Source organism: Ambystoma mexicanum, chromosome 1p, assembly GCF_040938575.1.
Source record: "Ambystoma mexicanum isolate Mex_15411 chromosome 1p, UKY_AmexF1_1, whole genome shotgun sequence".
Lineage (NCBI taxonomy): Eukaryota > Metazoa > Chordata > Amphibia > Caudata > Ambystomatidae > Ambystoma > Ambystoma mexicanum.
This window is the reverse complement of record NC_090921.1, coordinates 875,847,221-875,862,616: the sequence shown is the minus strand read 5'-3', so window position 1 is coordinate 875,862,616 and position 15,396 is coordinate 875,847,221. Positions and strand designations below refer to the sequence as shown.

Sequence of the window (15,396 nt, the reverse complement as noted above, 5' to 3'; positions counted from 1 at the left end):
GCACTGCAGTCACTTTGAAACGTGCAAAAAATGCCATCAATCGGGCCCTTGGTCCGATTTGAAATCCAGCACAGATGTGTTAGCAATATTTTGTTCAAGCAATAAACATGACCATGGGATACACACCGTGGTTTAATCCACTGCTACTGCCATCGTTCGCGAGCGCTGCTGCAAAAGACACGCAGCAAAAGCAGCACATCTGCAAGGTCTGAAAGAGAACAACACACAACATTGCCATTAAATGTTGCAGCATCGACCTGACAAGTCGGATGCATAAACCTGAGCGGAGACATATGTTTCAACCTGCCTTCACAAAGCTCCCGAGCCACAGGACTGTCAGGAAATGCATGGAGGTGCTGTGGAGAACGGTCACAAGTGAAGTCCACACCAGAAGCGAAGGGTAATCCATCTTCGGCTGTGCATGTGTAGCGTTACCTGCTGCTAAACAAACACAGGGCACGCCTGGGTATCCTCCACATTGCCAGCCGCGCCGAGCCCTAGTGTCAGGAGAACGTCGCTCCTCCTGTGCCCTCGCGCTGCCAACAATTCAGAGAAAGCTTCATTCATCCGAGAGGCTGCGCGGGCGGCAGGTCTGCAGGTGAGCAGGCAGCCGAGCGCTGCTCCAGCCTATCTCTGCAGGGCAGGGACAGTCAGCTCCGCGAGATTACAGCTCAGCTGCTTGCAGGGGGGTGGGCGGGAGGGGGAGACTCCCAGACAGAAGGGGCTCGGGTTTCAAGCGGCCTGACTGACGGAACGTGAAAGGAGGGCGCGCACTGTTTGCAAAAAAAAAAAAGAGACAGTTTGCATATTTGCACGTGGGCGAGGGGAAGGCTGCTGTCCTATTGTGGAAAGTAGCCACGCTTGCGTGTGGTATTGTTTGCCCTTTTCAGCGACTCTTGTGCAGTCGGTACGGAATGTAGGAAACTTATTTACACAAGATGCAGGCGCCAATGAGATGGTTGTTTTAACTAAATTCTGCTACCGTCTTTCATGGGTTAGTTACAGGTGTTGCTATTGAAAGATATTCCATGGCAAGGAGACAGCATACCAAGGAGAGGCATTATATTCCATTATGGACTGGTGTGAGATCACGAAGATTAAACTTTCGTCGTGTTATTTTTGCAAAACTGCACTAAGGCCATCACTTGTATTCAGGGGTGTAACAAAATCTACATTTCGGGGGTGGGGGGGTGCCAACTGGTGATGGGAAGGGCCACTTAAAAAACTGGCAGGGCTAACTTGGAGGCACCACTCCTCTGTTCAACCCCCCCAGCCTCAAGGGTCATCTTTTGTATAGACCAAATATGAAATAGTACACTTTAAAGCACAATATGCCAGTAAGAATGAAAATGTTATTGGATTTCAAGACAACATACGCATTTGATTGCTTTCATATTGTTTTCCCATGGACAACACATTTTGAAAAATATTCTGGAAAAAAAGCATAGATTGTGCACTATAACACGTATACATGTAAGGACATGCCACAGTCATACATGACTAGACTAGCTGTACCAGCATGCCAGTGTAGTCATGTAATGACATATCCCATACCTACTTTATTATAAATGCCCATTGGTCATGACACAGTAATAAGTGACTAGACTGACTTACCAAAATGTTATTCTAGCCACATAACACATATGTTGAATGTTAAAGGTATTTATATAGCATACCAGCACCAACTGAGTTGGTCCCCAGGCGCTCAGGAGGATCTGAAATACAAGAAGGCGGGCAGGTTAGTTTACTTGGGTAAAGCGGGAGTAGGAGAGTGAGAGATAGATAAGTGGTGTGCTGTTGGCGGCTTCAGTTGCGCTGGGCTTTGCTGTGAGTATCGGACCAGGGCGAGTCCTTGTGTGCTGTTGGTGCTGTTTAAGTGTTGGATGTTTGTTGTTATTGCGGTGAAAGTGAAGTGCGTGCGGTATGCTGGGCAAGAGATGGTTGTGTGAATTGTTGGGTGTTAGATATGCAGAAATTTGAAGTTGGGTTAGTGTGTTGTATGTACTGGTTATAGCAGATCCTATTCTGATTAACTGGCATTACTATGGGTAGGCTGAATTGCTGCTTTCCTTTCTTGATCAACTAACTGTAGTGGTTGATGGTGCAGGGCGTTCCTAGCTGTATTATAATGAAATTAGTGTCTACTTTGGGTGCTGTGGATTGGCCGCCTCCTGTTCCCTAGCTCTCTATTGTGAGGTAGGTCTGTTGGAGCTTGGTCTGGTTCAGGGTTGGGGTTCTTATTGATGAGCCGTCCTTGTCCTTCTGTCTTGGTCTGCTTATGTATTCAGTCTTTGGGGTCACCTTATCAAGATTATCTTTCAGTTTATTAGTTTGGTATGTCGTAGAGTGTCTTCCTTAGATTTTGTTTGTAACAGGTTACTCATTGGAATCCGGGATAAATATCTTCTTTCATCATTGTTATAGCTATGTGTGTCCCCTGTAGGTGGTCTACTAATTATGCAATGAAGAGCCAGGATTTGAGCAGTTTCCTGAATAGAAGGTGATTTCTTGTGTTACGTATTTTCTTTGGTAAGTCGTTCCAAGTTTTCGGTGCCTGGTGAGAGAAAGAAGATCCTCAGAGTTTTCTTTTGTTTTAGGGTTTCGGTTCCAGGTGGATGTTGTTGCTTGATCTCAGAGTTCTTGTTGGTTGATGTAGGTGTAATTTGCCTCTCAGGAACTCTGCGCCTTGGTTGTGGATTGCTCTGTGCGTGATGCACATTGATTAGAATTTTATTTGTTGTTTTATTTGTAGCAAATGTACTGTTTTTGGAGCAGGTGTGATATGTTCTCTTCGGGGTAGTTTAAGCAGCAGTCTGGACGCCGCATTTTGTAAGCATAAGTCGTTCAGGCATACTGAGGTATAGGCTAGTGGCGTAATCTACTCTGGACATGACGAGAGATATGATGGTGAGTGTTTTGTTGACAAATGACAGGAATGGTAGGATCCTTTTAGCTGCTCGTAGGAGGAAGAAGCATTTATTGAGAAGAGAGTTTACTTGTGGCTCTAGGGTGAGTTTGTTGTCCATCAAGACCCCCAGGTTTTTTACTATCGACGATGGGGCCAGTGTTGTACCGAGTTCCCTTGGCCAAGGGATGTAGTGGTTGTCTGCTCCGTTTTCTGTGATGATCATTATTTCTGCTTTGACTGGGTTGATTTTGAGGTAGTTTGAGTTCATCCAGTTGAATAAATCACGAAGGCAGTTCTCTAGTGTTGTGTTTTCTACTTGAGTGTCTTGCTTTTTGAAGACTATTTGTGTGTCGTCAGCGTATTTGTAGCAAGTGAGGCCGTGACTTTTGATGATTTTGATTAGCAGAGATAGGTAGATGTTGAATAATAACGCGGAGAAGGATGAAACTTGTGGTAATCCGCAAGGAGAGTCTCTTCAGTTGGATTTGAAGGGTTTCATCCATATGGTTTCTGTTCTGTTTGTTAGGAAGGATTTGATCCACAGTAGGGCAGTGTCTGTTATTCCCAGTCCTTCTAATCTAGTGATGAGGATGTCGTGGTTAACTGTGTTGAATGCCGCTGAGGTCTAGGAGTATCAAGACTGTATTGTTGTCTGAGTCTGCATTTGCTTTTAGGTTGTCCCATATTGAGAGACAAACTGACTCCGTTCCTCTCGTTGGTCTGAAACCAACTTGTGCCTGGTCTAGTAGGCAGTGCTCTTGTATGAATTCTTGAGTTGTTTTGTATATGTACGCTTCGAGCAGTTTGTCTGTGTACAGGTTGTTGGAGATGGGTCTCTAGTTGGATAGGTCCTCTACGTTTCCTGCTGTGTCTATGAGTAACATGATGAAAGCTAATTTGAAGGATTGTGGCACTTTCCCTGTTGAGATTGAAAAGTTGAGGACATTCCTGTGGTATTCCATAGGAGTTCCTTGTTTGTGGATTGATTTATAAATGTCCGAGGGGCAGGGATCCTCAAGAGAACCTGTATTGTTTCTTTTGATTTACCAGTTTGATGAAAGTCTCCACTGATATTTCGGGGAAGCTTTGTAGTTTGTTTGGATGTTCCTTGTGAGGATAGGTGGTTTCCATGGTATGATCATATGGTCTGCTTTGTATGGTTTGTTGGATGGTAATGATTTTGATTTTGAAGTGATCTGCTAGGTCATTTCATAGTTTCATCGATAGTAATGGCGTGTTGTTGCAGCTAGGTGGATTTTACATTTCATTTATGATTTTGAAGAGTTCTTTTTGGGTGTTTGGTGCTTTGAAGATTTGGTTGCCGTAGTATTTCCTCTTTGCTTTTTTGTATGAGCGGATCTGTTGTTGAAGTTTTAATTTGTTTCCAATGTCATTTTTGGCTCTCCATTCTAGTTCTAGTTTTCTTTTTTTTCTTTTCATGGCACCGAGTAGTGGGGTGAACCATTTTGCCATTGTTCTTTTACATGATGGAGTGAAAGGTTTTTCTTTGGCGATTTCGTTGACCATTGTTGTGATCCAGGTTTGGAGTAGAGCTACTTTTTTGTCCAAGTCAGCTGCTTCCATAAGTGTTGCTTGTGGTTTAGTGAGTTTGAGAAGTTCAATTAGGTTAGAATTTTTGATGGTTCTCCAGTTTCTTTTCATGGCAAGCAGTGGTTTGTCATGTTGCTTGTTTATTGGAGTGCTCATAGTTATTACGAAGGGAATGATGAGGTGTTCGCTCCAGAGTATTTGAATTGGGGGTGCCGTGGTGATGAGTTCTTTATTTGCGAAGATTTCGTCAAGTGTGTTCTCTGCCAAGTGGGTTGCTCCTTTGACTAGTTGTTGTAGATGAATTGCTGCTTGTTGGCCAGTTAGAGATTTTTGTGTGGTTGTGATTTCTTCATCGAACCAGATGTTGAAATATCTGAGGATGATCAGATGATTATGCTTGATGGCTAGGATGGTGAATGCTTCTATGATGGCTTCTATGAAGGTTGCATCGTAGGTTGGCGGTCTGTATATCAGTATGAATTTCAGGTTTGTTTTGATGTTTACTGATAGGTGTATGATTAAGGATTTGCATTTGTCGATGTCTTGTGGATCTTCCAATTTGATAGGCAGGTGTTCCTTGTGGATGATTGCCAATCCTCCCCCTCTTTTGATTTTTTTTGTTTGCTTGAACGAATTAGAAGTTTTCGGGTAGGCAGTTGTTGAGGGTGATCTTGTAATTGTCATCTAGCCACGTTTCATTTACAAATAGGATGTCGATACCTCAGTCACATAAGAGGTTGTATATTTTGGTGGTGTGTTTGGACAATGATCTTGCATTGATTAAATTGCAGTGGATCTTTTTGGTGTGGTTTTGGTTATTAGTTGTTCCTTGCTTTGGTTTGTAGTTGTTGAGTCGGGGTGCTTCTGTATTAGTGTTGATTGGATGAAGATTAGCGAAGGCTGCTTCTTCATTGAAGCGGTCCACTAGATTGATAACATGGCTGGCTGTTCAATCGCGGTGCATCTCTAGAAGTGCCGATTGGTTGAAGATCAGCGCAGGCTTATTCTTCATTGAATCGGTTGGTTAGATTAATGGGTGGGTTGTTGGTTACTAGGGCTTCAACGTCTTGTCTGGTATGTTCTGGGTATCAATGGTGCCCTTTTGTTCTTGTGATGCATGGGGAAAGGGGGTTGGGATAACCCCCCTCTCTTCTTGAGTGTTCTCGTCTTTTTTCTGGCTGTTTGGGGGGATTCTTTGCTTGTTTAGAAGTGTCAGTGTTGTTGAGGTATCTAGGCTCTGTGGTTGTTGCGAGGTATGGTGTGAGATATAAGGATTTTTCTCTTACATAGTTTGTTCTGATGATAGCAGTGTTAGTGGGGGAGTTTTCTGTATTTGAAGCCACTTCTACTGGGGGAAGTTGGGTTTGTGTATCCTTGTCCATTGTTGCATCGGGGCATTTTGGTTCTTGGTGCAGAGATAACGGGGCGGGTGGTTGTCTGTAATGTCTTGTGCTAGGACAGTATTGGTGTTTCTTCTAGTCTTGATATGCGTGGGTACTTTCGGGTGCTGTCTGTCCTTCTGTCAGTGGGTTAGGTGTGTTTCCTACAGGTGCACTGTCCGGGGGAGTACCGGGCGTTCGGTTGTCAGGCAGTCTAGGTCTATATTAAGATAGGTATTAATGGGTTCTCAGGGATATAGGTGGACGAACCTAGGTTTTGCCGATTATATGATAGAGAGTGGCACGCAGTAGTTGACGCCTCAAATCGGAACCTGAACGGTGAGAGGGAGGGCCCTATTTAAAAACGGTCTCTGGTAGTGGTTGGGATAGCTAGATTTGAGACACCTTGATAACTGGAGGGATTTCTAGGTTTCAGAGTGTTAAGGATTTCAATCAGGCGACATACACCTTGGTCTCAGCCTAGGATGTAGCACTCAATTGAGATGCCTTTCTCATTATTATTTTCAGATTCAATTTGGGATAGTACACAACTCGTCTCGCACCCCCTTTTCAAATACCCCGGGTCACAATGGACCATGAACCAGGCCGGTTGGTGAAAATACAATATTTAGTTATTTTTAGAATTCACAAAAATCACAACATTTTAATATTGGGCAGCAATCACCAATGGGGTGATAATTACAATGGAAATGCAAGAAATGTACTTGGTTAACCTTCTAGTAGAACATATCCAAAGCACATAAATGGGAGCACTTTTTGAATTAGTACAGATAGCACCAAATTTAAGGTTTCCCCCTGCAATGTTCCCTCAACCCACAAATAATCAAATTTTGATTGGATAGAACGAAGCAGCAGGTAGTCAGGGATAAGGGGCAGAAAACAGAATAAAAATCTGACCTTCTCTCACAAAATAAGAGGATTTTAAACCCTTTGCAAAGGCCTCAAATGACATTTGGATTTTGATAAATAATTAATTATATGCGTGTTTAAATAATGCTATGCATATGTTTTATCACAGTATCAGGGATGTTATATCACTAGCAACCATCAGGCAAAGTATCACAGAATCATATAGTTCACAAAGCAAGTTAAAATTGAAAACCCAGTGCAGTCAAATCACACGTTGGAAAGTTGCATTTTTACACAGAAGCAGTTTTAAATGCAAAAATGTTTTGTTTTTAAAAAAACGGGTGAAAAACACTGAATTGGAATGTGGTTTTTGGGCTGGGGCATAGATGTATATTACAGGGACAATATAGAGGTGAAAGGTGGGGTATAGGTGGTGAATTGAGAGAGATTTGGAAGGTAGAATGAGGTTTGTTTTTAGGAAAATAGAGCAGGTAAAAATAAGAAAATCGTTTTTGAAAGAAAGGCAAATTTTACTTAAACTAAATTATCTAGACTATACAGGCCGATTCATGGAAAAATTAGCGCGGCGCAAGTGGGCAAAAACGTGCGAATCGCAGTGGAATAGCGAAAATCGCAGTGCAAGTGCGAAAATCGCACGAAAAGCAGCGCACGTCGATTCATGGAAGGCCGTGCGCGAGAAAACCAGCGGATGTGCGATAAAAAAGTGCGCGGCGCACGTTGGCGCACAGGCCATCTAACAGCGTGCGCCAGGTCACAGCGAAAATCGCACAGGCCACAGCGAAATTCGCACATAGCGCGGCGCACGCAACAAAAGTAGGCAGAACACGGGCGTAACACTCGGAATGGGGAACAACTTGCCAAAACGTGGGCGTCACGGGGGAAGTACAGGGCACAAGTGCGCGGAACGCCCACACGCTCGCCTACAACACGTATTCATGGAATGGAATAGGGGAAAAAAGCGCACGCTCAAACCAGCGCACAGGCACAAACACGACCGCCACAAGAAAGCAGGCGGTAGCGTCTCTGCGGCTGTAAGAAATGTGCGCCAAAAGGTGCGCCAACAAATAGCACCTATATACTGCCATGATGAATGTCCCATACTGTGGCCCTCCAGGAAAAATGACGTGCAAAGGGGTACCCACAAACACGGACACCCGCTGACAAAAAATACGTGTGCGTGTATACCGGGGTGCGCGGGAAGTCTCACACGCGATTTCAGCAGGGTACGTGCATCACAGGGGTTCGCGTGAAGTTATTCACGCGATCGGGCCGGGGGGAGCGGGCTACGTGTATTTCAGGGGTTCGCGTGAAGTTTCTCACGCGATCGGGCCTGGGGGAGCGTGCTACGTGTATTTCAGGGGTTCGCGTGAAGTTTCAGACGCGATCGGGTCTGGGGGAGCGGGCTACATGTATTACAGGGGTTCGCGTGAAGTTCCTCACGCGATCGGGCCTGGGGGAGCTTGCTACGTGTATTTCAGGGGTTTGCGTGAAGTTTCACACGCGATCGGGCCTGGGGTAGCGGGCTAAGTGTATTACAGGAGTTCGCGTGAAGTTCCTCACGCGATCGGGCCTGGGGGAGCGGGCTACGTGTATTCCAGGGGTGCGTGGGAAGTTCCACACGCGAATAGCCTGGGCGCGTGTATTTCAGGGGTGCGCGGGAAGTTCCACACGCGAATAGCCTGGACGCGTGAATTTCAGGGGTGCGCGGGAAGTTCCACACGCGAATAGCCTGGGCGCGTGTATTTCAGGGGTGCGCGGGAAGTTCCACACGCGAATAGCCTGGGCGCGTGTATTTCAGGGGTGCGCGGGAAGTTCCACACGCGAATAGCCTGGGCGCGTGTATTTCAGGGGTGCGCGGGGAGTTCCACACGCGAATAGCCTGGGCGCGTGTATTTCAGGGGTGCGCGGGGAGTTCCACACGCGAATAGCCTGGGCGCTTGTATTTCAGGGGTGCGCGGGAAGTTCCACACGCGAATAGCCTGGGCGCGTGTATTTCAGGGGTGCGCGGGAAGTTCCACACGCGAATAGCCTGGGGGCGCGTGTATTTCAGGGGTGCGCGGGGAGTTCCACACGCGAATAGCCTGGGCGCGTGTATTTCAGGGGTGCGCGGGAAGTTCCACACGCGAATAGCCTGGGCGCGTGTATTTCAGGGGTGCGCGGGAAGTTCCACACGCGAATAGCCTGGGCGCGTGTATTTCAGGGGTGCGCGGGAAGTTCCACACGCGAATAGCCTGGGCGCGTGTATTTCAGGGGTGCGTGGGAAGTATTACACGCGAATAGCCTGGGCGCGTGTATTTCAGGGGTGCGCGGGAAGTTCCACACGCGAATAGCCTGGGCGCGTGTATTTCAGGGGTGCGCGGGAAGTTTTACACGCGATTTCTGCACGGTACGTGTATTTCAGGGGTGCCGGGGAGTCCCACATGTGATTTGACAGTGTGGGTCCTCCCAGGTGTACCCTGTACACCCTCCACGGCCCCTGCAGGCAGCCCACACCACAGGGGACTACCCTGCATCCCTGGTAATGTCCCGCAGGCAGCCCACCCAACATGGGCATGCCCCCCAGCAAAGGCACATGTCTCCTTGAACTAATGAACACCAACTCATGTCCCCTTGCACCCCCACCCCCAGCACTGTGGGGCACCTGCCAGCAGGCCCCCACCCATGTCCAACTCATGTCCCCCACCACCCCCACCCCCCAGCACTGTGGGGCACCTGCCAGCAGGCCCCCACCCATGTCCAACTCATGTCTCCCACCACCCCCACCCCCCAGCCACCAGGGTCACCCTCCACCAGGCCCCCACTCATGTCACCCACCACCCCCACCCCCCAGCCACCAGGGTCACCCTCCACCAGGCCCCCACCCATGTCTCCCACCACCCCCACCCCCCAGCCACCAGGGTCACCCTCCACCAGGCCCCCACTCATGTCTCCCACCACCCCCACACCCCAGCAGTGCAGAGGCACCCTCCACCAGGCCCCCACTCATGTCTCCCACAACCCCCACACCCCAGCCACCAGGGGCACCCTCCACCAGGCCCCCACTCATGTCTCCCACCACCCCCACACCCCAGCAGTGCAGGGGCACCCTCCACCAGGCCCCCACTCATGTCTCCCACCACCCCCACAGCCCAGCAGTGCAGGGGCACCCTCCACCAGGCCCCCACTCATGTCTCCCACCACCCCCACACCCCAGCCACCAGGGGCACCCTCCACCAGGCCCCCACTCATGTCTCCCACCACCCCCACACCCCAGCAGTGCAGGGGCACCCTCCACCAGGCCCCCACTCATGTCTCCCACCACCCCCACACCCCAGCAGTGCAGGGGCACCCTCCACCAGGCCCCCACTCATGTCTACCACCACCCCCACACCCCAGCAGTGCAGGGTCACCCTCCACCAGGCCCCCACTCATGTCTCCCACCACACCCACACCCCAGCAGTGCAGGGGCAGCCTCCACCGGGCCCCCACTCATGTCACCCACCACCCCCACCCCCCAGCCACCAGGGGCACCCTCCACCAGGCCCCCACTCATGTCTCCCACCACCCCCACACCTCAGCCACCAGGGGCACCCTCCACCAGGCCCCCACTCATGTCTCCCACCACCCCCACACCCCAGCAGTGCAGGGGCACCCTCCACCAGGCCCCCACTCATGTCTCCCACCACCCCCACACCCCAGCAGTGCAGGGGCACCCTCCACCAGGCCCCCACTCATGTCACCCACCACCCCCACCCCCCAGCCACCAGGGGCACCCTCCACCAGGCCCCCACTCATGTCTCCCACCACCCCCACACCCCAGCAGTGCAGGGGCACCCTCCACCAGGCCCCCACTCATGTCTCCCACCACCCCCACACCCCATCAGTGCAGGGGCAGCCTCCACCAGGCCCCCACTCATGTCTCCCACCACCCCCACACCCCAGCAGTGCAGGGGCCGCCTCCACCAGGCCCCCACTCATGTCACCCACCACCCCCACCCCCCAGCCACCAGGGGCACCCTCCACCAGGCCCCCACTCATGTCTCCCACCACCCCCACACCCCAGCCACCAGGGGCACCCTCCACCAGGCCCCCACTCATGTCTCCCACCACCCCCACACCCCAGCAGTGCAGGGGCACCCTCCACCAGGCCCCCACTCATGTCTCCCACCACCCCCACACCCCAGCAGTGCAGGGGCACCCTCCACCAGGCCCCCACTCATGTCTACCACCACCCCCACACCCCAGCAGTGCAGGGGCACCCTCCACCAGGCCCCCACTCATGTCTCCCACCACCCCCACACCCCAGCAGTGCAGGGGCACCCTCCACCAGGCCCCCACTCATGTCTCCCACCACCCCCACACCCCAGCAGTGCAGGGGTACCCTCCACCAGGCCCCCACTCATGTCACCCACCACCCCCACCCCCAGCCACCAGGGGCACCCTCCACCAGGCCCCCACTCATGTCTCCCACCACCCCCACACCCCAGCAGTGCAGGGGCACCCTCCACCAGGCCCCCACTCATGTCTACCACCACCCCCACACCCCAGCAGTGCAAGGGCAGCCTCCACCAGGCCCCCACTCATGTCACCCACCACCCCCACCCCCCAGCCACCAGGGGCACCCTCCACCAGGCCCCCACTCATGTCTCCCACCACCCCCACACCCCAGCCACCAGGGGCACCCTCCACCAGGCCCCCACTCATGTCTCCCACCACCCCCACACCCCAGCAGTGCAGGGGCGCCCTCCACCAGGCCCCCACTCATGTCTCCCACCACCCCCACACCCCAGCAGTGCAGGGGCACCCTCCACCAGGCCCCCACTCATGTCTACCACCACCCCCACACCCCAGCAGTGCAGGGTCACCCTCCACCAGGCCCCCACTCATGTCTCCCACCACCCCCACACCCCAGCAGTGCAGGGGCAGCCTCCACCAGGCCCCCACTCATGGCACCCACCACCCCCACCCCCCAGCCACCAGGGGCACCCTCCACCAGGCCCCCACTCATGTCTCCCACCACCCCCACACCCCAGCCACCAGGGGCACCCTCCACCAGGCCCCCACTCATGTCTCCCACCACCCCCAAACCCCAGCAGTGCAGGGTGACCCTCCACCAGGCCCCCACTCATGTCTCCCACCACCCCCACACCCCAGCAGTGCAGGGGCAGCCTCCACCAGGCCCCCACTCATGTCACCCACCACCCCCACCCCCCAGCCACCAGGGGCACCCTCCACCAGGCCCCCACTCATGTCTCCCACCACCCCCACACCCCAGCCACCAGGGGCACCCTCCACCAGGCCCCCACCCATGTCTCCCACCACCCCCACAGCCCAGCAGTGCAGGGGCACCCTCCACCAGGCCCCCACTCATGTCTCCCACCACCCCCACACCCCAGCCACCAGGGGCACCCTCCACCAGGCCCCCACTCATGTCTCCCACCACCCCCACACCCCAGCAGTGCAGGGGCACCCTCCACCAGGCCCCCACTCATGTCTCCCACCACCCCCACACCCCAGCAGTGCAGGGGCACCCTCCACCAGGCCCCCACTCATGTCTACCACCACCCCACACCCCAGCAGTGCAGGGTCACCCTCCACCAGGCCCCCACCCATGTCTCCCACCACCCCCACACCCCAGCCACAAGGGGCACCCTCCACCAGGCCCCCACTCATGTCTCCCACCACCCCCACACCCCAGCAGTGCAGGGGCACCCTCCACCAGGCCCCCACTCATGTCTCCCACCACCCCCACACCCCAGCAGTGCAGGGGCACCCTCCACCAGGCCCCCACTCATGTCTCCCACCACCCCCACCCCCCAGCCACCAGGGGCACCCTCCACCAGGCCCCCACTCATGTCTCCCACCACCCCCACACCCCAGCAGTGCAGGGGCAGCCTCCACCAGGCCCCCACTCCTGTCACCCACCACCCCCACCCCCCAGCCACCAGGGGCACCCTCCACCAGGCCCCCACTCATGTCTCCCACCACCCCCACACCCCAGCAGTGCAGGGTCACCCTCCACCAGGCCCCCACTCATGTCTCCCACCACCCCCACCCCCCAGCAGTGCAGGGGCAGCCTCCACCAGGCACCCACACATGTCCCCCTGCCCCCAGGTCCTGACGATACTCAATCATGGCAGTAATGGGCAGCATACCCAGCACAAACACCCAGGCAAGGATTGCATCCACCCACATAGTGAATGCAATTACATGATACAACCCCAATGGCAAGTCTGTAAATGAACACATGTCCGTCACACACACATACACAATGGGTGCAAGTTAATGTCAAAACCCATATCATGACATGTATGAAACCAATGAGAAAATACCACAAGTGAAAGTTAAAAAGAACATGTATTAAAGATGAAAAATAAGTTAAAAAATCAAACAAACAACAATGGGGATAACAAAATAAATGGTCCATGTCCGAGAACAAATGTAAAAATAAAAAAAACAAAGTAATCCAAAAACAAATGTTGTCCAAAGCAAAATCATGTGGAAGTAAAATAATGAAAAACCATTTCCTCATGGTGAACACAATAATTAATAAAAAAAATGTTTCTTCAAAAAGCAAACTATATACACGAAAATTCCAGGGTCCATGAGCCCAACACCATAAACGAAACCTACTACTACCTAATGAAAATAATATATACAAAAAAGTGGCCATTGTCCGAGGGGTCCAAAAAAACAAAAATGAATAAAGGAAACCTAACACTAACTAACTAAATAACTATATACAAAGGCAGCGGGCAAGTCCTGCGGCTCACTCGGTGATGTTGCTGGGCAGGGCATCATCGAACTCCATGTCGATGTCCTGGAGGCGGGACTCTGTCCTGGCCCCGAGGTCTCGCAGGGATAACCCCATGTCCAGCTCAAACTCCCTGCGAGCTTCCTCGAGGCACTCAGCCCGCCTCAACGCCCGACGCATGGAGAACTCCGCCCTGACCATGGTGAGCCGCTCCTCTTCCGCCCGCTGCCGCTCCGCACCTATCCGCTGGACCAACTGCTCCCACACGGAAGACACCACCATCCCAGGGTTGCCCTGCCCTCCGGCCGATGCCTGCCCCTCTGATCTTGATGGCCCCGAGCCATGATGCCTCCCACGTCGAGCCCGCTGCTGCCTCCGACGCCACTGCCTCTGCCAGCACGACGGCATCCAGGCTGATGGAAACCACCGACGCCGTCGTGCACGTGCCCTGCCTGATGATGCTGTCACATCTTCCATCTGCTGGGGTCCAGTTGCTGTGTTGTCCACCCCTGCTGGACCTCCGACTCCCAACTGTGGCAGGGATGGGATCCCCACCGAGCTGGCTGCATTGGTCGGGGCAGGTCCACAGGGGGCCCTGGTGGCATCTGGGCTGGAAGACGGCAAGGAGAACGACTGGTGGATAGCCTGCACAGAGGAGGAGAGGGCCGCCACATTGGCCAACACATGCAGGAAACCCCCGAACATGGCCGATCCCAATTGGGCCACGTCGGCACGGTGCACTTCGTGATGACGTGCGTGCTCCTCCCGGGAAGCACGCACGGCATCACGAATCACAGCCGTGCGCATCGCGACCCCAATCAGGACCTTCTCCGCACGGCCAGGGGTTCCCACGTCCGCAGGTGGAGGGGAGTCAGGTGACATGGACATCCCCTCTACCTGCGGACGGGCCTGGGACGGGGCATCCCTGCTGGTGCATGGTGGTGCACTCACAGGGTCAGGGACAGCGACATGCACAGGCCCCTCCACGGTGACCTGTGCTGCCTCCTGCCCCTGGCCCTGGACTGCACCACTTGCACCAGCAGGGATGCCCCCACCAGGCCCCATGTGTGCCCCAGTGGCGGCCTCCTCCTCCTCTGTGCAAACCACCAACCTGGATGGCTCCTCACCGTCTCCCACCGTAGCAGGCCCCTGTGGGGGCTCACCCACCCCTTCCGCTGCAGCCGTGGGGGCATCCCCGCCGCCTTGCTCCACAGCGCCGTCTCCGCCCTCTTCTTCACTAGCCGCTGCGTAGAGGGAGACAAAGAACACAAGCATCAGGGCACTGTACAATGGTCCCCTAGACAGGAAGCAATAGCAGATGAGCACCACTGTCAAAGTACACTTCCATCATGTCCCTCCACAACACATGGGTCAGTCCAGGCAAAACACACACAGTAACAGGCATGGTGCATGCCATGGACATTTCCATGCATGTCCAATGGACTCTTGAAACATTCAATTATATGTAACTCACATGCATCATGGCTCATGCCTATCACATGCACACACTTCACCTCAGTCACATCCATCTGACCCCAAACACATCAAACACAGTGGAAACAAGGGTAATTTGGCTGCTTCACTGAATCTGTGCATTGTCACACACATGTGTCATGCATCCATGGCATGCACAAGTCACAGACACGCAGGTCAGGCACACAGACATGGCTACCATATATGTACCTGGCATCAGCACCCATCCCTCACCCCCACCCATGTCCAGGTACAGAGACTGGCATGCTCTCATGTTCAAAATCTGCATAGGGCTCCCCATGCGGCATTTGAACACATGCAACAACCATGTGGGTCACACATCACTTGTCGCACATGCATTACCATGATGTCCCTGCACACATACATGCATACATGGCCTATGGCACACATACAGGCAAGTATCATAGAACCAGCACACCGCAACATGCCCTGTCTCACAC

At 53.1% G+C, this 15,396-nt stretch overlaps 1 protein-coding gene across 2 annotated transcripts in view; it reads right to left on the bottom strand.

Moving 5' to 3' along the window:
• The window catches only part of ADAMTS18 (ADAM metallopeptidase with thrombospondin type 1 motif 18), a 524,586-nt gene extending 523,929 nt beyond the window's left edge, over window positions 1-657 (bottom strand). For both annotated transcript variants that reach the window (XM_069652914.1, XM_069652924.1), the window contains exons 1-2: window positions 308-657; window positions 127-208 (exon numbers count right to left, since the gene is read on the bottom strand). In XM_069652914.1, the coding sequence (XP_069509015.1) occupies window positions 127-208; window positions 308-409 (184 nt within the window). In that variant the 5' untranslated portion in view covers window positions 410-657. The remainder of the gene's footprint in view (window positions 1-126; window positions 209-307) is intronic.
• Between the last annotated feature and the right edge of the window lie 14,739 nt (window positions 658-15,396).